The sequence below is a fragment of the Oryctolagus cuniculus genome, chromosome 7 (genome assembly GCF_051225735.1).
Source record: "Oryctolagus cuniculus isolate XC-2025 breed Fujian yellow rabbit chromosome 7, ASM5122573v1, whole genome shotgun sequence".
Classification (NCBI taxonomy): domain Eukaryota; kingdom Metazoa; phylum Chordata; class Mammalia; order Lagomorpha; family Leporidae; genus Oryctolagus; species Oryctolagus cuniculus.
Window position 1 is genome coordinate 22,169,418 of NC_142873.1, and position 24,483 is coordinate 22,193,900.

At 52.6% G+C, this 24,483-nt stretch overlaps 1 protein-coding gene across 5 annotated transcripts in view; it reads left to right on the forward strand.

The window, feature by feature from the left end:
* The window catches only part of PRKAG2 (protein kinase AMP-activated non-catalytic subunit gamma 2), a 312,250-nt gene that overhangs the window by 63,204 nt on the left and 224,563 nt on the right, over window positions 1-24,483 (forward strand). For all 5 annotated transcript variants that reach the window (XM_051857058.3, XM_051857059.3, XM_070077300.2 and 2 more), the window contains exon 2: window positions 24,274-24,342. In XM_051857058.3, coding sequence (XP_051713018.1) covers window positions 24,274-24,342 — 69 coding nt within the window. The remainder of the gene's footprint in view (window positions 1-24,273; window positions 24,343-24,483) is intronic.

Here is a 24,483-nt window from a genome sequence, read left to right on the forward strand (position 1 = left end):
GTGGGCATTTGCCTTTCAATAAACAATAATTCAAGAATAAATAAATGAGTATCTTCCTTGTGGGTCATAGGGAGAGAGTGGGGAACCACGGCTTCAGCGCTGTCTCCACTCCTAAGACCTCCCCTTTAGTCTGGGGCCCCATCCAGGGCTGCTTAGGGGGTCGTCTCCAAGCATTCTTCTCTGTATGACCGTCTCTACCCTATCCATACTAATCCCTTAGGGTCTTCTTCGGAGGTTGGCTAATCCAATCACCTACCAACGAAGAGGAGGGTCAGTTAACGAGTTCCTGGTTACCTTTCAATACAGTCTTCACCCAAATAAGGGTCCCAGGAATGGGCTGCACCCGCGTTTGTGGAGGGTTCTGATGTCTCACACTCTGGGGACTTTTGCCTTCAGGAGGAATCGGGGTTTTGGGCTCTAACAGATCACTCTGCCCAGCTCTGGGGCATCTGTGCCTGTGAGCTGGGTTCTGGAGGAAGTGGTACTCACCATTTCAGGTCAATTGAAACCAGAGACTTGTGCTAGAGAGTGAGGTGTGACCGTCACCCATAGTGTAGCTGCTTCCTGGGACATCTACTTCCTGGGACTTCTACATGCAAAAGTACACGCCACCTCCCAGGTTTAATGGTGTAGACATTTAGAAGATTGCTTGCTTTTCTCCCTCTCCCCCATGGGTAGGGTGGTGGTTGGTCACTTTTTGGTAGACTTTATTGAGGCTAAAATTTACATATAATAAAACACACCGATTTTAAGTCTACCATTAGGTGAGTTAGGATGTGACGTCACCGCACCATGGTATAGAGCCCTTCCATCTCCCTGTGGGGCCGCCCGGTTTTTTGCAGTCTGTCCCTTCCCCATCCTGGGACTCTGGAGGGTGGAGCCCAGGTCTCTTCTCAATGCACCCCAGGTCCGCACGATCCCAGACACAGCCTGGCACCCAACAGATGTTTCAATGAGTGAGTACATCAGGGTGTCTAATGTATTTTTAAAATACCCCCAAGTCTCCTGCTGTTTCCTATCATTCACGTTCAGTTTTGGAAGACTACCAAATAAGCATTTGTTAATAATTTCCTCATTTTATTGCTTCCCGACCTTTTGGCTAAGATCAAGTGTAATAATTTCATCATGTAGGTCTTCCTGATCAGCACTGGAGCATCAGGGTGCCCCGAGTTGATAAGATTCCAGCTAAAAGCAGGGACTTGCTGTTATTGTTGGCCTATACAAATCACGGGTAAATGAGCAACTCCTTGCAGTACCAAGAAAACTGCAGGAGTGTCCACCACTAGGCGGACCAGGAATCACAGATCTGCACCGCCCGGCTTCCCTGCAGGGGGTGGGGGGGTCTTCACTCGGGAAGGCAGCACTGAGCGATTCAGGAGCTCGCTGCGGGGCACCCCAAGGACTTCCTCAGTTTACAAGGACTTTCCTGTGTCCCTAAGTTCATTCCGGAGGCTTTGATATGTGCTTCGTCCTGCCGCCCAGAACTGCCCTTCCACATGGAAATTTCGGCTGGATCCTGGCAGATAGGAGGGTATAGTTGAGTCTGCCTCTTTCTGCTTAGCTAAGCGCTGAGTAAAAGGATTCTAGGGTCTACTCTCTGGCTTCATAATAACAGCCTGCTGCCCCTGGAGTCCACCAGGTATTTTAGAGTAGCAACTGCTTTCAGGTAACTACCATGCATCCGGGAACCTCTTCACTGTTAGCTCATGTGTGTTCTGTGCATGCAGGAACCTCCTCACATGTTAACTCATGTGTGTTCTGTGTGTCCAGGAACATCCTCACATGTTAACTCACGTGTGTTCTGTTTGTATTTCTCATAGGAACTCCTGTAGTTCCATTTTTCAGACTAGAAAAATGAAATGAAGTATGTTTCACAAGGTTACACGGTGTCCCAGTCATCTGTTGTGACATAACAAAGCACCCCAAACTGAAACAGAATTTGGAATCCTGACTCAGGGACTGGGGGCTGCCTGGTTGGGTGAGCAGTTCTCTCTTGGGTTCCTTGTGCATTTCCAGGCAGATGGTGGCTGAGGCCGGCACCATCTAAAGGGTTCTTCATCCTCACATCCTTCTTCAACTGGTCATTCCCCAAATGCCCACAACAGTCAGGCAGTTTGAGAAGCAGTAATTCCGCAGGAGACCACCTCGGCTGCTTGCTCTGTGATGCAACTCCAAAGACTGAAGTGCAATGGACGCAAGCTGAGGTCACCCATGTGCTATTGCTCCCTGATCTGGCAAAAACCTGGGAGTCTGACAACACAATCTATGGGTGCGGTAGGGGGAAGAAGCTGTCTCCTGCATCACAGTTAGGAAAGCAACACGGTCTAGTTCTGGGCGGGGCACCTGGCGCTGCCAGAAACCACAAGTGCTTTGCCCTGGGAGCAGCAGTCACACTTCTGGGAACGGATCCTAGAAATAGGACGTCCGTAGAGAATTGTCATCGCAGCATCAATTATCTGTAACGTTCAGAGCTTGCGAACAGCTGGTGGCAGCTACAGGTGACTCATTAAACTAGGATGCTTCAAAGGAACACGCCGCAGATTCCAAACACGGCTGGTGTGCTGATGTTGACAGCTCTCCTGGGAGTGTGAGGTCACAAACAAGGCGGGGCAAAGAAAACAGGGAGCTCTTTTTGTAGGAGGGGCTTCCCTACGTGCGTGGGAAATGGAATTCAAGGATAAGTTCATTTTGGTGCAAAAAATATTTTGCATATGCAGGGTCTTCAAAACTTTCATGGGAGATGCATATTATTTGAAAATAACTATGCATGGATTTCAAAACTTTTTTGTGCCTGAATAAATTTAATTCCATCTTCCATTAATTTCTTGAAGCAGCCTTGTATGAAGAAGAAACATTGTGTTTTAGGATTTGTGTAAAGAAACCCTGGCTGGATGTGAAACTTACCGTGGTTTCCAGGGGGACATGGCGTGGATGGGTGAAGGATTCTAGAACAGCTCTTAATTATCCATCATTTCAACTTTTGAGTCCTATGGTTTTGCTTCTTTGTTTTTTAAATATTTTATTTATTTATTTGAGAGATAGAGTTATAGACAGAGAGAGGGAGAGGCAGAGAGAAAAGTCTTCCATCCTCTGGTTCACTCCCCACATGGCTGCAACAGCTGGAGCTGAGATGATCCGAAGCCAGGAGCTTCTTCTGGGTCTCCCACATGGGTGCAGGGATCCAAGCTTGGGCCATCTTCCACTGCTTTCCCAGGCCATAGCAGAGAGCTGGATCAGAAGAGGAGCAGCTGGGACTCGAACCGGCACCCATATAAGATGCTGGCATGGCAGGCAGAGGCTTAGCCCACCATGCCACAGCAGCAGCCCCTCTTGTTGTTTTTGTTTGTTTTGTTTTTTGAATTAGTTGGATACTATGGCCATTCCCCCTCAGAGTGCTTAGACTCTATACTCAGATAAAATGTGTATATAAATAGCCAACAGGCAACATGTGAGTGGTTTCAATTCTTAGGTATTAAAATATAGCAGAGTGAAAGATCATTACCCCCTGCACTTGTCAGAAAAGTCAGCCTAAATCTGTGGGATCAAAGCCAGTTCTTGAGGATGAGGAGGGTGTAAATGAGGCAAAGGAAGGGGGTAGGTCCATGCAGATGGGTGAGGGTGGTGTGAACTGGTGCCTCCCAACCAGGTAGTGTGGAAGGGGCCTTGAGAGGGAGAGCACCTGCTGTCCCTGATGTGTGCCCTTGAACTCCAAGATGCTAACCACCTCCTCACATGCCTGTCCAATCACAGTGGTTTTAACATTTATTTATTCATTTATTTTCATTTCTATGAGAGAGGGAGAGAGAGAGGTGGAGGGGGGCTTCCATCTACTGATTCACTCCCTATAATGCCCACAACAGCCAGGGCTGGGCCAGAACCTATTGGCAGGTTTCCCACGTAAATGGCAGGGACAGAACCACTTGAGCCATCACCTGCCTGCTGCTCTCCTTAGCAGGAAGCTGGAACTGGAGGCGGTGTCGGAACTCAAATTCAGGCACTCCAGGATGGGATGTGGGCATTCCCAGGAGGGATCTTATCTATGCATCAAACACCCACCTCCGGAGAAAGTGCTTTTCCTTGCAAATCATCACTCGAAGGAATTCTGATTTCAGAACTGCTACCTTTGAAATCTTTTGCATAAAATAAGCTTCCACGTGTGAGAGCCTATAGCCCTGAATGCTGGTATAAGCAGCAGCTTGGGCGAGGAGAGGAAGAGCAGGTGGCTGGGACAGGGCGTGGTTCCATCAGCAGAAGAGTGAGCTTGGAGGACGGACACCATAAGGCCAGGGCCGTATCCTCGGGCACGTGGATGGCTGGGCAGGCAGCAGGCACCCCCTGAAGGCTCCTGCTCAGTGTTCATTGTATGCCTGGGCTGGGTGCACAGACCGAGGCAGGGCTGGCCTACTGCCAGAGTTTCATTCTGTCCTTTAAGCCGTGAACACTGGACAGCGTGTAAGCTGAGAGGGCACCGGATAGGCAGCCGGGCCGATTCCAGGCCTCCACACTCTGCTGCGGAGCTCCCCTTCCTTCCTCGGGGACGTCTCCCAGGAGGTGCTGGCCTCCCTGGTCAGTGTGAAATGCCAGGTCCCTGAGGCCATCCATCCTGGAAGGTCAGACACCACCCACTCTGAATGAGGACCTGGAACAGGAAGCCCCTGTGGTGTACAAGTGGGAGGGGGTGTCCCCGGGACGTCACAGGGCAGTGGCCAGAGCTGTGTGGTCCAGAAACTACCAGGATAGCCAGGAATGGAAATGAGCTGGTGATGCCAGGGACAGACTACCCCATGGAGCTGTGTCCACAGCACCTGAGCCAGCATCCTGTCGCAGGGAGGAGATGGGAGAAATGCTGAGGACACGTGCACAGAGGGGTTTCTGTGGGGCAGCCACGCAGCCCTGGCCCCAGCATGGGCTGCTCTGGGGCCCTGTCTGTACAAGGGGCATGGGGGACAGGGGTGTGGCAGTGGCCCTGTCCTCCCGAGGGGAGGATCCAAACTCAAGTCCCAAGAGACAATGACTTCAGCCTGTTTCCTAGGATGTGAGCAGCAGCCTTTCCCCCTCTCCTTTCTTGGAGAAAAGCAGAGCTGCAAACAACCCTGTTTCTGTACCTGACTCCCCGCCTGAGCAGCAGCTGATTTTCGACGCCTCTGCACGTCTGGTGATTTTGGCTTCCCATCCCAGCATTCCTCTCCCCTCTCCTTATATAACCAGCCCCTCCAGGATGGAATGGGTTTGTTGGCAGCAAAAAAGGAATTTTTTTTAAATTGAAAACCTAGCAGAGTCTCTTGTTTGGATGCATTAGTGCCATGATTCATAGCCTTGAGTCCCCAACACCAGGAAACTCAAGGCATGCTGCACACACGGGGTCTCCTTGAGGACCCCAGCTGCCCACCAGGCCCTGTGACTCTTCCCCACCCCTGACACGCTCTAAGTGTGCCATGACTCCAGCCAGTCCGTGGCCGCCACCCGAGCGTGAAGGCATGACCCATGAGCTGTGGGTCGGATGAGCTGAGCCCGAGGGTTGGGAACCCGGGTCTTAGACCCCTGTCCCTGACTGTCTTCTGTCTAAGCCCAGCCGGTCCTGAATCTCCAAGCTTCCTGTGCCTCTTTTATCGTCCCTGCCTGAAAGGCTGAGTCTTAGGCAAGCCCTGTTGGCCCATGACCCTGAATCTGGAGGATGCACCTGTTCCCCTTCGTTTGGGAAGGACCGGGAACCCGGGACACAGGAAGAACTGGCCTCTCGGCACCTGCTCTCAGGTGAACCTAAGACCGCAGGCATTTCTGAGAAGCTCCTGTGGATCTCAAGCTCCTTTTGTCTCCTATGGTAACACTGAGGCTGGGTGGCCTGGGCCCAGCCTCCAAGGGGGTGGGTGGCAGAATTCAGGCCGTCTCTGGCCATGTGTTACAACTACTATTTTTTTTTTTAAAGATTTATTTATTTATTTGAAAGTCAGAGTTACACAGAGAGAAGGAGAGGCAGAGAGAGAGAGAGGTCTTCCATCTGCTGGTTCACTCCCCAATTGGCCGAAATGGGCAGAGCTTCACCGATCTGAAGCCAGAAGCCAGGAGCCTCCTCCAGGTCTCCCATGCGGGTGCAGGGGCCCAAGGACTTGGGCCATCCTCTACTGCTTTACCAGGCCATAGCAGAGAGCCAGATCGGAAGTGGAGCAGCCGGGACTCGAACTGACACCCACATGGGATGCCAGCATCGCAGGTGGTGGCCTCACCTGCTGCGCCACAGCGCCAGCCCCAGGCTTCTAGAATAATTGAGCAGGAAGCCCAGCCTCCCTCCCCGTTTCCCCCGTTAGCACCAGCAGGCATCAGCGTGGTGCGCTGTGACAACCGAGCATTTCTTGACCCACTGTTAGTAACTGAACTTCAGTTTACATCAGGATGACCCTCGCATTGTACATGCTGTGTTTGGCAAGCGTGCCATGTCCTGAGTGTGTCCCCACTGTGTCACTTGGTGGGGGGAAGGGGTCCCTGTGAATTGTTCTATCCGTTCATCCCACCTTCCATCACTCAGCTCCAGGTGACTACCATTTCTCACTAGTGGTGCTTACCCTGCCACCACCGCGGAGTTGCTCCCGCCCCCGGGACCCATCACGGCCTGGGTGCCCCACCCTGGTGTGTCCAAGCCAGGAGCCGTGGGGTGCCAGTGCTGGGAGAGGGCTGGCCATTTGGAGTTGCTGTAGGGTTCAAGCCTGACACCTGCTATCCCAGAGGAGACCATGAAAGGCCAGCAGGGGAAGGGAGGCCCCCACTGATGCCGACACTCAGAGAGGGGACGGACTTAAGCCGCCTTTTAGCAACAGGAGCCAAATAGATGAAAAGGACCCAAAGGGCACCAGTCTAGCGAAATGAGCGTTCTGAGAGCCACTCACCTGCTGTGTGGGGGATTCCCGCCAGGGTGGGGCTCCTTGGAGTGGTCAGTGGTAGCGGAGGTGGGAGGGGGACACTATAGGAGGGCGTGTGTCCTACCTGGCGCTGCTCAGAGTGGCCCCCAGCAGGGCCCACCTGGAGGGAAGTGGCAGACTGCATCGCCCGGGCGTGGCGGGTCTCTGTGTTCCTGCTGTTGCTAACATTTTCACCAGTGCCACCGGAGCCCCAGTGTGCCAAGTGCCCACCATCCTTCAATGTGAAGGACACGGCCATCTGTGCAGTTCCTGGCAAGTCCTCGGAGAGCTGCCCACCCTAACAGCCGTGGACACTTCGTGGCAAGTAGCAAATTCACATAGAGCCAATGAGGGGCCAAGAAAGGTGGCTTGGAACAGGGCTCTGCTAGTACCCCAGAATCTCAGGGAGAGGCTGGCCTTATGTAATCCTCGCTACAGGCACCTACTGGGTGTCTAACAAGCGGGCCTGGGCGAGGGGCTTCCCACTGCGTTATCACTGTCAGGGAGTTGTTATTGTGGCAGAGCCAGCTAGAGAGGGACTGTGTGATGGACAGAAGACCCTGGCTATAAGTAGCAAGACCAGAACTGGGCTCCTGCTGGATCACGGCACTGCCTTGTAGCTTGCAGCAACTCGCTGGAATCCCTCTGGGCAGTTGCTGCGCTCCTGTGATACAAGGCGCTGGAGGATGTCTGAGAGCATTACAGCTGTAATAGCTAGGGGCTCCTGCCACTTTGGGTCCGAGCGTCAGGAGAGGAGGGGGCCTGCCACAGGCCTGGGCCAGGCAAGCACAGCCACTGACAAACGCTTCTTGGAAAGGACTGGGGCTGGGTGGTTGCCCCAGAAGGCATAACTGCTGCTCTGGGCCTGGAGGTGGCTGGGGGCGCTGCAGGTGGCAGGAGCCCCACTGGCTGCAGTGGGCCAGAGCCCACTGTCACAGGCAGGGGAGGGACAAAGAGGGGCGGATAGAAGATGAAGAGTGTGTGTGTGTGTGTGTGTGTGTGAATAAGACACAATGTTTATGCCTGTTTATGCCACAATGAGCTGCATTCTTATTTTATTGGAATGTTTGGTGTTTGTGCAATCTACTCATTCAATTTCATGACCCACTGATGGGTTGGGACCATTAGTTTGAAAAACTGTGGCCAGGTACTTTTTTTTTTTAATATTTATTTGAAAGTCAGAGTTACAAAAAGGGGGAGAGAGCACTTCCATGTGCTGGTTCACTTCCCAAATGACTGCAATGGCCAAGGCTGGGCCAGGCTGAAGCCAAGAGTCTAGAACTCTATCCACCCACATAGGTGGCAGGACCCCCAAGCACATGGGCCAGCATCTGCTGCCTTCCCAGGCACATTAGCAGGAAGCCAGATCAGAAGTAGAGCAGGGGCTGGCACTGTGGCATAGCAGGTAAGCCGCTGCCTGAGGTGCTGGCATCACATATAGGCACTGGTTCGGTCCCAGCTGCCCCACTTCTGATCCAGCTCTCTGCTATGGCCTGGAAAAGCAGTAGAAGATGGCTCAAGTCCTTGGGCCCCTGTACCTGCGTGGGAGATCCAGAGGAAGCTCCTGGCTCCTGGCTTCACATGGACTCAACTCTGGCCTTTGCGGCCATCTGGGGAGCGAACCAGCAAATGGAAGATCTCTCTCTCTCTCTCTCTCTCTCTCTCTCTCCCCGCCTCTGCCTCTCTATAGTTCTGCCTTTAATAAAAAAATAAATCTTAAAAAAAAAAAAGAACTGGAGCAGCCAGGACTTGAAGAAGCATTTGTGTGGGATGCTGGCATTGCAGGCGGCTGCTTAACCCACTGTGCTACAGTGCTGGCCCAGGCCAGGTGATTCTGGAATAGCCAGTTCACCCTTGGGATGAACATGAGGATAAACAAATAAATAAAAGCACTTCTGTTCACTCTGCTCAGTGTGTGAAGCCCTTGCGTTCTTTTTAAGAGTTTGGTGTTTGCGCCCTCCTCTGAACGCCTTGTACTTAAAAAAAAAAAAGATTTATTTATCTATTTGAAAGTCAGAGTTACACACAGGAGAGGCAGAGAGAGAGAGAGAGAGAGAGAGAGAGAGAGAGAGAGAGAGGTCTTCCATCTGCTGGTTCACTCCCTAACTGGCCACAATGACCGGAGCTGAGCCGATCTGAAACCAGGGGCCAGGAGCTTCCTCCGGGTCTCCCATGCAGGTGCAGAGGCCCAAGGACTTGGGCCATCTTCTACCAATTTCACAGGCCATAGCGGAGAGCAGAAGTGGAGCAGCTGGGACTCGAACTGGCGCCCATATGGAATGCTGGCTCTGCAGGCGGTGGCCTTACCCACTACACAACAGCACCAGCCCCTTCTTGTACTTTTTGATCTGTAACATGCCTGGCACAGAGCAGGAGGTGAAACAAGAAGGAATGGGAGGAAGTCTTGGGCACCTGCAGAGACTGTTTGGGAAGAATATATGATTTTATAAATGCAAACACTTGATGTTCCAAAAACACTGCATTGAAAACCGCTGTGGGCTTCGGCTCTGCAGCAGAGCTGCCCGTGCAGTGGGTGACTGGGAGTAGAGACGGGGTGTCTCTGAGCCATGATTTAGAGGTGGCTTCTCCTGTACGGGGTTCTAAGTAGAGCAGGGTGCGTCAGAACCAGCCAGCAACTCAAGTGTTCCCTGGGCACCCAGTTTTATTTGAGTCAGTGATATGCCTCCTGCAGTTTCTCTTCAAACATAAACCAAAAACACTTGGTTCCCCCTCCACCCCCGCTGGGGGAGCACTCAGCAGGTGGCTAGCGGAGCAGCTCTGGGGGTAGCTGAGATCTGACCCAGGACTGTTGGGTCCCTGCAATGGGAAACAGACCCAGAAGCATCTGCACTTCCCCTCATTGTTGACTTTTCCCCTTCAAAGTGTGGGAAGCCCCAGTGACCCTGGTGAGTGACTCCAGCTAGCTGGGTGTGCAGTCATGGGTGCCTTGGTATTGAGCCCTTACATTGGGTGGTCATGGAGGGTTCAACCCAAGGCACCTGCCGTGGTGCTTTGGCATTTTATCTGTGGGTAAATAAACCCTCTCTGTGAACACAAGAGGCTCCCAAGCTATCATAGACTGTTGGAGCTGAAAAGGCCCATAGGAATCCAAGGTAGTGTTAGTCATCAACTTTTCATTACCATTAACAAAACACCCAAGATAGGGGCTTATGAGCAAAGGAGGTTGATTTCAGCTCACGGTTCTGGAGGTTCACAGGCCAAGGCTGGGTGGCCTCATTTGTTGGGCATCTGATGATGGTGCACATGCTGGCAGAATCCCAACATCATGCAGAACAACAGATGAAAGAGAGAGCCTGGGTGTCCATGTCTGTCCTTACAAAGCCACCCTGATTTTCAGTCCTGGGGGCCCCACCCTAGCAACCACATCCACTCTAATCACTTCCCAAAGGCCTGCTTCTAAACACTGTAATTAGACTGAGTTTCACTCCCTTGGTACCATTAACATATGACTTTGGCGACTACATCTTTGGGGGACACCCAGAGAGACACCCAAGCCGTAGCAAGAACCGTCACACCTCAGCTTACTCAGTCTGCTCTTGCTTCATAAGGGCTCAGCAACCCAACATTGTCTCCTAGGAGCATCATTCTCCTCCCGTGAGGTCTCCACCGGGCACTGAGCTGTCACCAGTTATACCTCGGCACAGGGAGCTTATTAGCACTTTCCCAGTAGCAGTCTTGTTAAGGGGCAAGATGAACTCTCCTGGGCATCTTACTGGGTGTCCATGGAGGCGCAAGTGACTCAGCGGTGACTAAGATGTGGTCCTCACCACCCACTGGTCTGTGGTGTATGGAGCGAGAAGGAGCCTCAGTTATAACCCTGTGCGACAAGATACCACGGTGGAAACGGACACAATTTACCCAGTGTGTGAAGACAGAATGATTGTGCCTGTCTTGCAGACAAGGCCCAAGCAAGGGGGGGCTAGAACTGATGTGAGCAATTAATTTATTCACTCGGAGTCCAGGTTCTTGTCTCCTGCAGGTGGAAATACTAAGCGGAGACTGGTACTGTGTGCAAGTGGGAAGGATTTAGTTACAGTGAGAGAATAAGCACTCCTTCATACATGCATGTGGGCCTTCCTACACAGAGACCTACACAACACGAGTGGGACAAAGAGTTGCCCATAAACTAGGGAGAAAAGAAAAGCCAAGAACGGTGCCTGTGATTGGCAAGGTCTGTCCAAGAGTGGGAGGGTGGGAGAGAGGGAAAGCTAAAAGGGCAGGCACTGAACCTCTAAGCGAGATCCAAGGTGGAAAGAGTGCTCTCCCACCTTCCACCTCCTTCTGTCTCCTCTGTGCCCAGGTCCCGGATGCAGCGCGTGCATCATGGAAGGTAGGAGCTTTGAGAGACAAGCAGGAGGGTACATAGGGGCGGGGAGAGTGGCCACTTGTAACTTTTGTCTCCGCAGATCTGACTAGTTGCCTGGCTATCCCGTATCAGAATCCACTGTGGTACGTTCCTTAACATGCTGTTCTTACGCACTAACGCACTTCCATGCTCGTAGACACGGACCTGTTTGGCTGGCTCCACTTTTTCCTGAAATACTGCCAGGACAGGCAGCCTTTTGCATCTCTCATCCTCTTGTCCAGCTGTTTCCTCTGGGTGGTTTTGTTTTGTTTTGTATGAAGATTTTTATTATTTGAGAGATAGAGTCACAGAGAGAGAGGAAGAGACAGAGAGAAAGGTCTTCCATCCGCTAATTCACTCCCCAGATGGCCACAAGCGCTGGAGCTGGGCCGATCTGTAGCCAGGAGCCTGGAGCTTCTTCCAGGTCTCCCATCCTCTGGGTGTTTTACTGGGCCCTTGGCAGAGGGAGGCTGGGCACAGCATACAGAAAGTCTACCTGCTACTTTTCTCTGAAGAGAGGAGAGAACTTCTACTTTGCTTGTGGCCTTGTCTAAATACTGACAGAGTCTGTGGGTTCAAAAGGCTTCCATGGCCTGGACAGCTCATGTCAAGAGCCTTGGGTGGTCACTGACGTCATACATAAGAGTGTTATTTGCTAAATTAACAACAGGAATCACTACGTACTAACTTCCCGTGGAGGACCTCTGTCCTCAATGAGTTGTATTATGAGAATTAACTGTAAAACTGATTCTCGAAGATTTATGTCATTAACGTGTATCCAGTGGAGGATATTCTTATGTCTCATAAGTTTTAGTTATGCCTAAGTGTCCAACTCCATTCCTTATTTTCTTAGGGGCTTCTTTAATTAATGATAAAACTTGCTCTCAAGGGGGAAAAAAAAAAGGACGTCTTCCTGCCAACTGAGTGGACCCAACTCCAGTCATCCAGAGGCGGCAAAGAGCCTCTCAGTGGCTGTCTTCCGCATCCTGGACTCATCCCCCGTGTTCCCCCAGCCCGGGGGACGAGGCCCTGGGCTCTGCAGGGGTCTCCAGGGGCCGGCACTGTGGCGTAGTGGGTAAAGCTGCTGCCTGCAGTGCCAGCATCCCTTATGAGTGCTGGTTAGTCTTGGCTTCTCCACTTCTGATCCAGCTCTCTGCTATGGCCTGGGAAAGCAGTGGAAGATGACCCAAGTCCTTGGGTCCCTGCACCTGTGTGGAAGACCAAGAAAGAAGCTCCTGGCTCCTGGCTTCGGATTGGCAAAGCTCCAGTTGTTGCAGCCTTCTGGGGAGTGAACCAGTGGATGGAAGACCTCTCTCTCTCTCTGCCTCTCCTCTCTCTGTGTAACTCTGCCTTTAAAATAAATAAATAAATCTTTAAAAAAAATATGGGTGGGTCTCCAGAGATGCAGAACTCAGACCAGACATGAAACCTTCCCCCAAAAGTTTATAGAAATGCATACTATTGGATTTCAAAAATATTTGTACCAAAATAAGCTTTTTTTTTAATGTATTTGAAAGGCAGAATGACGAGAGGGAGGATGGAAGGAGGCAGACAGAGGTCAATCTTCTATCTGCTGGTTCACTCTCCAAATGGCTGCAATGGCCAGATCTGGGCCAGGCTGAAGCCAGAAGCCTGGAACTCCATCTGGGTCTCCTACGTGGGTACAGGGTCCCAAGGACTTGGGCCATCCTCCATGGCTTCCCCAGGTGCTTTAGCAGGGAGCTGGATCAGAAGTGGAGCATCTGGGATTCTAACAAGCTCTCCAGTATAGAACGCCAGCATAGCAGGCGACAGCTTAACCCACTGCGCCACATACTGGCCACACCAAAATAAACTTCCCTTTTAATCCCATTTCCCACAAACTTCTTGAAGTATCTCACATATATCTTGTATCTTTTCTTCAAAAGTATAAAAGAGCAGTACTCACATATTAACATGTTGATGCCATATAATGTGCATAACGAGTAATGAATTGCACATAGCAGCATATAATACGGGAAAGGGATTTGTCCTAAGGAGGTGGCTCCGGCGTGTGTAAGACTGTGAAGTCCCCGGTCTGTGGGGCAGACCGGCCATCTGGGAGCTCGGCTGATGGCACAGCCTTGAAGCACAATTTCTTCTGCCAGAAACCTCCGTGTTTGCTCCTCAGGCCTTTGGCCAGAGGGAGGAGGCCCACGCGCATTCCGGAGGGCACCCTGCTTTAATTATAGTCCACTGATACCTGCTTTAACCGTGTCTACATAACACCCTCCCAGCAGCACCTAATCAGCATGCACCATGCCCCAGCCAAGCTGACAGGTAAAATTAGCCATCGCCAACTCCCCCGGGACTTGGCGGTGGGGGTGGGGTGGCTCAGACTCCTCGCACCGTGGCACCCCCCTCCGCCCATCACAGGCTGGCCCTGAAACACCTCCTGTGCAGGTCTGAGTCACTGTGGGCTGAGGGTGGCCTGGGAGGCGCCACCTCTGCTACAGAGACCTATGTGTCCCAGGGCCTCTGGGACTTTGCTATCTATCTCCCCACTCACCCCAACCCCTGTGGTCTCCACCTAACCTAACCCCTGCACCCCAACTCTCTCTTTGTCCAAGAGGCGCTCAAACTGGCTGGAAGAAGATCAGCAGCAACGTGGAGGCACGGAGCTAATCCCCAGAGGTTAGCAGAGGCTGGACCCAACCTGTCCTGGGAACAGTTGCATTTAGAGGCCGCCCGGAGGACCTGCACTGGGGTGGGGGTGGGGAGACTGGGAGAGGGCCGGAGAACACTGGGGACAGAGAGAATCAGGCATCCCACAGCACAACCTACTGAGGGCTGGTCAAGAGGGGGCGCTGTTTTCCCCCGCACAGCAGCCTCAGCCACACGTGAGGACGCGGCCAGGGTCCCCGGGGAAGGTTCCATGGACAGGAAGAGAGAGCCAGAGACGGCAGGAGCAGTTTGTAACCTCTGTCCAGAGTCACTGTGATGAGTTACCCATCTTCCTGTGTTAGGGCTTGGGAAAGGGGTCGAGACAGGTCCCTAAGGATAAGGAGGGCTGTCTATGGCTTTGCAGGTGCCCTTCCACCCCGTGCCAGGTCCAGGTAGAGCCTGAGAGACCACCCTGGCCTTCCCAGGTGGACGGGCACCGGGCTGGAACCTGTGTTTGGCCATGGCCCTCACAGTCCCCAGTGCTTAAGGACTCGCGCTGAGGGAAGGGCCTCCTCCCTGGGATGCAGAAGGCACTGTGGCCTCTGTAGGCTGCAGACTGCACAGCTGAGGCCCTGGAGACGCCACTGATTGGCTGCACACCAGAAGTTAATGGAAATCTAAGGGGGAAGAACTGAGGACTCTGGCCTGGGGATTCCGCGGTTACTCGACTTGGAGGGGAAAAAGCTTAATGTCTAGTGCTGCCATTGAACAAAGAGAAGCCGCTGGTGGTACCGGGCTGGGTGAGGAATCAGTGGCCCCGGGGGTCCTTCCTTGAAGCCAGGAGAGGAGTGGCTGCCGGCGAGGGGCCGAGGCAGCCCAAGGCAGGAGCGGGCCTGGGAGCCAGGTGCATCAGGACCAGGGGGCCTGGGGAGGGGAGGAGGCCTGGCCCCAGGAGTGGAAAACACGCGTGCGGCTCGCTCTTCTGTTGCACACCGGGAAGTTGCTCAGCTTCACCCCCAGTGTCCTCTGCACAGGCCCCGCTGCCGCTTCGCGGAGGCTGAAGCTTGGGCCCTCCCGCCTCTGGCCACCGTCCCTCCCCTGGTGCCGAGTTCCAGTGACTCAGTGTTTGTTCCTTATTTTTCTGAGAGTGGTTATGTAACATGAATGTTTTTCAAAGGCTCCAATTGACCGGGGCCCTGGCCGCCTCCCGCTGCCCACCAGTACCAAGAATTGCCTGGATGGTGCTTTTTTTTTTTTTTTTTTTTAAAGGATTGCACAAGCACAAACACCTCCCTCTTGCCCCCCACTGGAGGGGACTTGCCAACGCTGTCACCAGGAGAGGCGAACGCATGCCCTGATAACAGCTTAGCTTCTGGTGTGGGGAGAGCCGTGTTGGCTGCTCACTGCACCTGTGACTGACAGGTAGGGGAGGCACGGGATGGGACCAAGGAGGCTGGTACAAGGCAGGAGCCTGGGATAGCAGGAGCTTTCCTGGAATCCCCTGGCATTTGTACCAATGGCCCAATGCTCGGGATTAGGGATCTTGGAAATCAGTTGAGAAACTAAGGCTTAAGGGAAGTACTGTGGCATAGTGGATAAAGCTGCTGCCTGTGACAGCAGCATTCCAACTGGGCACCAGTTCATGGCCTGGGCTGCTCCATTTCTGACCCAGCTCCCTGCTAATGTGCCAGAGGAGGCAGCAGAGGATGGCCCAAGTACTTGGGCCCCTGCACCCATGTGGGAGACCTGGAAGAAGCTCTTGGTTCCTGCCTTCAGACTGGCCCAGCCCTGGTCATTTGCAGCCATCTGGGGAGTGAGCCCCTTTCTCTCTCTCTCTCTCTAACTCTGACTTCCAAATAAATAAATAAATCTTAGAAAATAAAATAAATAATATAAACAAAATTGCTTTTTAAAAAATTTATTTATTTGAAAGAGTTACAGAGAGAGGTAAAGACAGAGAGAAAGGTCTTCCATCTGCTGATTCATTCCCCAAATGGCCGCAATGTCCATAGCTAAACCAATCCAAAGGCAGGAGCCAGGAGCTTCTTCTGGGTCTCCCATGTGGGTGCAGGGACCCAAGCACTTTGGCCATCCTCTGCTGCTTTCCCAGGTGCATTAGCAGGGATGCTGGATGGGAAGTGGAGCAGCCGGGACTCAAACCGTTGCCCATATAGGGTGCCTGTGCTGCAGCCTGGGGCTTTAACCCGCTGCGCCACTGTGCCGGCCCCAGCTTATCCTTAACGAGCAAGTGCATCAAGGCGCACGTGGAGCTGGGAATCCTGAAGCACACCTGAGTGGCCACCCCAGCATCTGTGAGGCCTGAGGAAGGACAGGAGGGCAGCTCCTTCCGCTTCTGTCCAGGCAGCCACTGCGCGCTGAGGCTCTGCCCAGGGGCCCTGTGGCTGCGAGTGCCATGAGATAATTCTCAGGTTTGAGGATAGGAGAAATCATTTTCATGCTGAAGACAGGGGATGCGAAGGCCCCTTTTACTCTGAATCTAGCAGTTTTCCTATGAGATGCATCCCCACCCCCATCCCACTTGTTCAGTTCTGCAGGCGGGGGCGGGAGGGGGGCGAGGGGGGAGTGACTGTGTTTTGAAAAGGCATCCTCCGAAATTATCTAGTTCAACCCTGTCATTGACAGATTAAAAAAAAAAAACTTAAGTTCAGGCATGCCCATGGCCCCACCCCCCACCCCCAACCCCTCAACCCTGGAGAGTAAATAACAGAGCTGGGGCGCGACCTCAGCCCTTCTGGCTGGGCTGGCACAGGCCCGGAGGGGACCCTCCCCTCTGCAGAGCGGGTGCAGGTGGTGCTGCGGTGGATGGAGAGTGGCAGTCAGCCTCCGTGTAGTCCTTCCTCCCTAGGAGTCAAACAGGAATGTTCTGTGGTGACCCCGTCATTTAAAACCCCAAGCTTGCCCTGAGGTGGGAGCCCCACCACGCTGGCGCGATTTCTGTTTGTTCTATATTTGCACTTTTGTCATTCCTCTTTCTGGGGCACCCCAGCTGCATCAACAAAGGAGCTTTTTAAGCCAAAACATCAGAAACACTGAAAGGTCAGACCTCTATCTGATCAGTATGTGTCCATCACCCACCTGCGATCCGATCCCATTCGGGCTAAGCCGTGACTCCCAGAGCCCCCACCCTGCAAGAACGGTAAACGTTCGAAAACCCTGTATCCGCTGCAGAAATCCCGGGGCAGTGGGGGACCGAGGGGCCGGGGAATGCGGTTTGTGGGACTCCACACTGCAGGCAGTGCTGGGCTGTGCAGGGATCACCTTCAGCGAAGGGAGAGTTTACCCTTTTCTTTGCAAATTCGGTTACTGTGAGTTAAGCGCTGAAAGACAGAGTATCCACCTGGGGTCGCACTTCCCAGAGCGCCCTTTTTGAACGCTAGCGCCTCTGACACCAGGTGGCTTTTCTATTGCTGGACCTGGGCCACGCCAAGGGGGTGGTGAAGCTCCTTAAATAGAGCTGCAGGGGTCTGCGCTGTGGCACAGCGCGCTAAGCCTCCACCTGCGGCACCAGCATCCCATATGGGCGCCGGTTCGAGTCCCAGCTGCTGCACTTCCGATCCAGCTCTCTGCTATGGTCTGGGAAAGCAGTAGAAGATGGTCCAGGTGCTTGGGCCCATGCACCCGCATGGGAGATCTGGAAGAAGCTCCTGGCTCCTGTCCTGGCTTTCAGATCAGCCCAGCTGATCTGGGCTACTTGGGGGAGTACTTGATTGCAGCTACTTGGGGGAGTGAACCAGTGGATGGAAGACCTTTTTCTCTGTCTCTCCCTCTCTCTGTAACTCTGCCCCTCAAATAAATATATCTTTAAAAAAATAGAGCTGTGATCTGGAGCTGGGTGGGCCCGTTTGCGACTGATGGTCAGCTGTTGGGCAAGTGACTTCATCTAGACTGGGACGATACCGTTAGCCCCTCCTACTTGTACAGGTTGCTGTAATGACCAAATGAAGTAGCAATTGGGACATTTAAGAAAAGACACTTGATGTCAGATTAATGATGGTGAACTTGAGCTTTTGCCTGGATTTCTTCAGGTCAGCTTCTGTCTGGATTTGATCCTTTCATGGGCTCACTCCAGGTGGCAGTGGCCGGGCGGGACCTGCTGTAGGTCCCTTCTGTCTGCTGCCTGGGGCTTGCAGGCAGCCTGAGCCGGAAACAAGACCCGTGTCCTGGCCTCAGCTCTCACCGGCCATCCTAGCCTCGTCAGTGTCCTCGTCCCGATGGCTGCTGGAGCTGCTGCTTGTGGGAGGGACCTGTGAGTATCTATGGGAAAGGCCTTGGCCTGTGACGTTGCTGAACAAGCTGTTGTGAGCAGGTGACGATGGTTCGGAACCAGAGAGGGATGTGTCATTATAGTGATGAGACCCTCGCGTTCCTCCTGGTTTCCCGGTGGAGGCAGCCACGTGGGGCCTGCTTCTCGGCTTTCCAGGGGCACGGGTTCTGCAGCCCCTGCCACACTGGCTGCTGGGGTGAGGGGCAGGGGCCGAGGGGTTTACCCCAAACATGTTTGGAATCTGCTGCCTGCTGGGCACAGTGCACCACAGAGAACAGCAAGACGAAGAGTTTTCCCCTTGTCCTGGGCCAAGGCAAAGTTAGAGAGAGTATCAGAGAGCTCATTACTGCTGCTTGATTACACAGCGCCACGCGTCCTGTGCAAACTGCATGTCTAGGGGGCTGTGGATGGCCCCTGAATGTGAGTCCAACCGGGCAGATCTGAATCGGTCTTCGGCATGACATACGGGAGTTCAGTCTGTGAACCAGGAGTTAGGGTGGGGGGCAGAGAGAGCAACAGCCAAAGGGCTTCGGGTGTTTGAAGAATGACAGCCAGTGTAGAAATTGATCTCAGGGGGCTGGTGCTGTGGCGTAGCAGGAAAAGTCGCAGCCTGCAGTGCCTGCATCCCATATGGGTGCCGGTTCGAGTACCGGCTGCTCCTCTTCCGATCCAGCTCTCTGCTACGGCCTGGGAAAACAGTGGAAGATGGCCCAAGTGCTTGGGCCCCTGCACCCACGTGGGAGACCTGGAAGAAGCTCCTGGTTCCTGGCTTCGGATCAGTACAGCTCTGGTCGTTGCGGCCAATTCAGGAGTGAACCAGCGGATGGAAGACCTCTCTCTCTCTCTCTCTCTCTCTCTGCCTGTCTGTGTAACTCTTTCAAATAAATAAATACATCACTAAAAAAACTTAATTGTTGCTCAGGCTCCATGCTAGGGCTTGGGGGTCAAAGAGTGGAGCCATCCCCGCTCCCACTGCCTACCCCATGAGCAGCGGAAGTGAAGCAGGGTCAGCTCTCGGGGCAGGGTGGGGGCTTGGGGACAGAGCTGTAGGCTCTCAGAGGAGTGGGATTGCACTGCAGTGTTTGAGGGGTTGAGATGGTGTCCCAGGCAGAAAGTGCGAGGACACACAACCGTGACCACAGTCTGTCTGGAGAGAAGACGGGTGCAGCGCACATCAGAAATACGGAGCCTGCACGGCCTAGCCGAGGGCTCCTGATTCTGGTTGATCCAGAGAAGCCCCCAGGGGAAGTTGGTGGCTCTCCACGTGGGCTGTGGCAGAATCAGTGCCTTTGCCCACCAGAGGCCAATCCACTCTACCTCTGCCCTGGGACCCACGTTCCCCAGGTCATCCCAGTGTGCGACTGCTGAAATACAGGACCCCAGTGGCTGAGCCAGCATCTGCGTATGTAAGAGCTCACCAGTGCATCCTGCCTGCCAGGTGTGGAAGCCATTGTCAAGGCTGGGACAGAGTCCCCAGGGCCTTGGGGAGAGGCTGGCATGCAACACTCATTTTATCAGGGATTGCTCTTCAAGCAGAGACTCAAGGATGCATTGAAATAGGGAAGGCTGTGCAGGCCTGGCCCCCGGGGCAAAGAAGGGGGAAAGGGCCTGTAATGCTGGCATCCCATATGGACACTGGTTCAAGTCCCAGCTGCTCCACTTCCAATCCAGCTCCCTGCTATGGCCTGGAAAAGCAGCGGAAGATGGTCCAAGTGCTTGGGCCCCTGCACCCGTGTGGGAGACCTGGAAGAAGCTTCTGGCTTTGGCCTGACCCAGCCTTACCATGGCGGCCATCTGGGAAGTGAACCAGCAGATGGAAGACCTCTCTCTCTCTCTCTCTCTCTTTCTCTTCCTCTCACTCTGACTTTCAAATAAATAAATAAATCTTTATTTAAAAAAAAAAAAAGATACGTTGTAGCAGCTAAAGCTGGCACCTGCAGCACTAGCATCCCACATGGACGCCGGTTCAAGTCCTGGCTGCTCAACTTCCAATCTTGCTCCTTACTAATGTGCCTAGACAAGCAGCAGAAGATGGTCCAAGTGCTTGGGCCCCTGTACCCACGTGGGAGACCCAGAAGAAGCTCCTGGCTCCTAGCTTCAAATCAGCGTAGCTCCAGCCATTGCAGCCAATTGGGGAGTCACCAGTGGATGGAAGACCTCTCTCTCTCTCTTTCTCTCTCTCTCTCTGCCTCTCCTCTCTCTGTGTAGCTCTGAGTTTCAAATAAATAAATCTTAAAAAAAAAAAAACCAGAAATACAGTCCAAAGGAACAGAACAGAGAGCCCCTATATGTAAAATAAATATTCATATAAACATGGGTGACCCTTATATATATGGTCGAATGACTTTTGACAAAGCTGTAAGACTACACAGTGGAGGAAAGACAGTAGGGAATGTCAATCTTTTTTCCACAACTGATTCTAGGAAATCTATATCCATGTGCAAAAGAATGAAGTTGGACCCTCACCTGACACCACACACAAAGATTAATTCAGAATGGACCGAAGACCGACATGCAATAGCCGAAACCACAACATAGAAAACTCAGGGGAAAAGCATGACACTGCATTTGGCAATGATTTGGGTACAACATCCTGTGCACAGGAAGAAAGAACAGATAAAGGGACAAATGAAATCGCAGACTTCTGTGCCTCAAAAGATACAGTCAGCCAAATGAAAAGGCAACCACAGAATGACAAAATATCTTCAAGCCATATATATGATAAGGGGTTAATATCCAGAAAAAAGAATTCCTACAGCTCAACCACAAATGACCTGATTTAAAAATGGGCCAAGGACTTCAGCGGACATTTCTCTGAAGATGTCAGATGGCCACATGAAGAGGTGCTTAGCATCAGTAACCATCAGGGTGGTGCAGATCAAAGCCACTGACTGCGTGCCCAGCAGGTTGACGACTCAAAACACAACAATTGTGGGTGAGCAGGTGGAGAAAAAAAGGAACACAGCACAGCCACCAAGGAAAGGAGTGAGGTGTTTCTTTAAACACTAGGATTACCAGAAGGATCCAGCATTTCCACTTCCTGGAATAGGAGGGGTCGAAGGGCGGGTCTTGACAAGACTCCTGTACAGGGATCATATGAGTTTGTTAGGGCTGGGGCTGCCATCACAAAGCACCATAGACTGAGGGGCTTCAACAGTGCAAGTTTTGTTCTCACGGTTCTGGGGGCCAGAAGCCTGGGGTCAAGGTGCCATCTGGGTGGTCTCTCCTGGGCTTGCACCCGGCCATCCATCTGTGTGTGTGTCCCAGTGCTAAACTCCTCTTATTTTTTGTAATTTTTTTTAAAAATTAGCAGATTCAATGTGATATGTAGACCCAATTCTAAGAACATAATAATATTCCCTTCTTTCCTCCCACCCTCCTCCCTTCTCCCTCTTTTTTTTTTTTGAGATAACATTTTAAATTTATATTACAGTAAAAGGGCTTAATAATTCACTGAGTATGTTTAATAAGAGTTAAAAGATCCTGGTTTAGTGGGAATATAAACTTTATTTTTTTAATTTATTTTTTATTTTTGACAGGCAGAGTTAGACAGTGAGAGAGAGAGAGACAGAGAGAAGGTCTTCCTTTTTCCGTTGGTTCACCCCCCAAGTGGCCACTACGGCTGGCGTGTTGCAGCTGGCGCACTGCGCCAATCCGAAGCCAGGAGCCAGGTGCTTCCTCCTGGTCTCCTATGAGGGTGCAGGGCCCAAGGACTTGGGCCATCCTCCACTGCACTCCCGGGCCACAGCAGAGAGCTGGACTGGAAGAGGAGCAACAGGGACAGAATCCGGCGCCCCAACTGGGACTAGAACCCGGGATGCCAGTGCCGCAGGCAGAGGATTAGCCTAGTGAGCCGTGGTGCCAGCCTAGTGGGAATATAGACAATAGCTATAGACAATAATTGAATGGGAAAATGACCAAGTCACCCATATACAGTACATTTTTTAAAAGATTTATTTACTTACTTGAAAGAGAGTTACACAGAGAGTAGGAGAGGCAGAGAGAGAGAGAGAGAGAGGTCTTCCATCTGCTGGTTCACTCCCCAGCTGGCTGCAACAGCCAGAGCCGTGCTGATCTGGAGCCAGGAGCCTCCTCCGGGCCCCCAACGCAGGTGCAGGGGCTCAAGGACCCTGGCTATCCTGCACTGGCTTCCCAGGCCACAGCAGAGAGCTACATTGGAAGTGGAACAGCCAGGACCCGAACCAGCACCCACATGGGATGCCCGCACTGCAGGCGACGACTTTACCCGCTAGGTCTTAGCACCGGTCCCATACAGTAAATTTTAAAGTAATCACAGATAGTTAAAACTATAGTAGTATAACAGTCTTAAGCATTAGTTTGACAAAGGTATAGAACAAAGTTTTACAAAACTAGATTTGCTGCAGTACTGATAACACCAGGCATTTCTTATTTTTTTTTTATTTTTTATTTTTTTTAATCTGAGCTCCCACGTATAAGGGAGAACATGCAGTATTTGTCTTTCTGGGTCCAGCTTATTTCGCTCAACATGATGTCCTCCTGCAAATGGTAGAATTTCATTTTTTATAGCTGAATAATATTCCCTTGTGTATATACACCACATTTGCTTTATCTACTCATCTGATGACAGGCACCTGGGTTGATTCCAAATTTTGGCTGTTGTGAACAGTGTTGCTATAAACATGGTGGTGCAGATATTATTTATTTCAAAGAGTTACAGAGAGAGGGAGGGAGAGTAGGAGGGACATAGAGAGAGATCTTCCATCCACTGGTTCACTTCCCAATGGATTCCTGAAATGGCCAGTGCTGAGCTAGGCCAGAGCCAGGAGCTTCATCCGGGTCTTGCATGTGGATGGCAGGGGCCCAAGCACCTAGGTCATCCTCCTCTGTTTTTTTCTAGACCATTAGCAGGGAGCTGGATCTGAAGTGGAGCAGCTGGGACTTGAACCAGTGCCCATAGAGGACGCGAGTGTCGCAGGCGGTGACTTTCCCTGCTACACTACAATGCTGGTGCCCTAACATCCTCTTCTTATAAGCAGTCCTATTGGAGTGGGGTCCACCCTAATGCCCTCATCTTAACTTAAATCACCTATTTAAAGACCCTGTCTCCAAACTGAATCACATTCTGAGCTCCTGAGGATTAGGACTTCAACACACACGTGCGTAGCAGCATCATTCATAAGAGCCAAAAGGTAGAAGCAGGCCAAGTGTCCCGCAGTGGACGGATGGGTAAATAAGACGCATTCTATCTGCACGATAAAACAGTACTCAGCCTTAGGAAGGGGGGCAGGGCTGACACGATGCCCTGGGTATGAACCGTGGAGACAGGAGCTGAGGGAGGGGAGCTGGCCACAAGGGACCAACACTGTAGGATTCCACTCCCAGGAGGCACCTCGGCAGTCAGAGGCAGAGAGACAGAAAGGAGAATGGTAAGGATCGCGCATGGGGAAAGAGCGGAGTTTGGACTTAAAGGTACAGAGTTTCAGTTGGGGAGAATGAACAGGACCTGCAAATAGAGAGTGGCGAAGGGAATGCACTCACTGCCCCCGGGCTGTCCACCGAAAGTGATTCAGACAGGAGGTGGTACTGGATGGGTATCTTACCACAACCTACAATCTAAAATTGAATGGCAAAAGTGAAGGATGCAGGTTCTGCTGGACCTGAGGATGGCCGAGGGGGGTTTCTGTCTTGGGTGCAAGTCTTCACCCAGGCAAGAGGCAGGACATGGGAGGAGCAGGGCCTGGGCAGAACAGTGGCCGCATTCAGACGCCAGGAGTGAGTGCTGAGCTGCCCACCCGCCGCCCCCTCCTCCCTGTCATCGTCCCAAGCACACACCTCCCTGGACCACTCTGTAGAGGCTCCTGAGCTAAACTCCTGCCCATCCCCACTCTCCAAAATGCCCCGAGGTGGGCCTGCCATACCCTGGCCTCTTTCTGTTCTCCTTCCTGGGACCCCGTCCCTTCCCGGCCCCTCAGTGCCCGACGTGCCCTGGGGTGGTGACAGGAAGAGGCTGCTCCTGGAAACCTGGCTTCCGTCCACGTCCTCCCTGGAGGCTTGATTTTCTGGAGGGGACTCGGGCCGGCGCAGGCGGTGCACAGATACTGACCGCGTGTCCCTTTCCATCCTAGGACCTGAGCTCCTTTGCCATGCCGCTCCTGGATGGAGACCTCGAGAGCTCAGAAAAGCATTCTCGCAAGGTAAGGCTTCCTTCCTCACAGCTCACGGAGGCGCCCGGGGCTCTGCCATCTGCACTTCTACCAATGCTCTCACCTACGCTGCCCCCTGCACACCTGGTGGGGGCTGAGCCCAGCCTGGGACAGCTCACTCCTGTGGGCGTG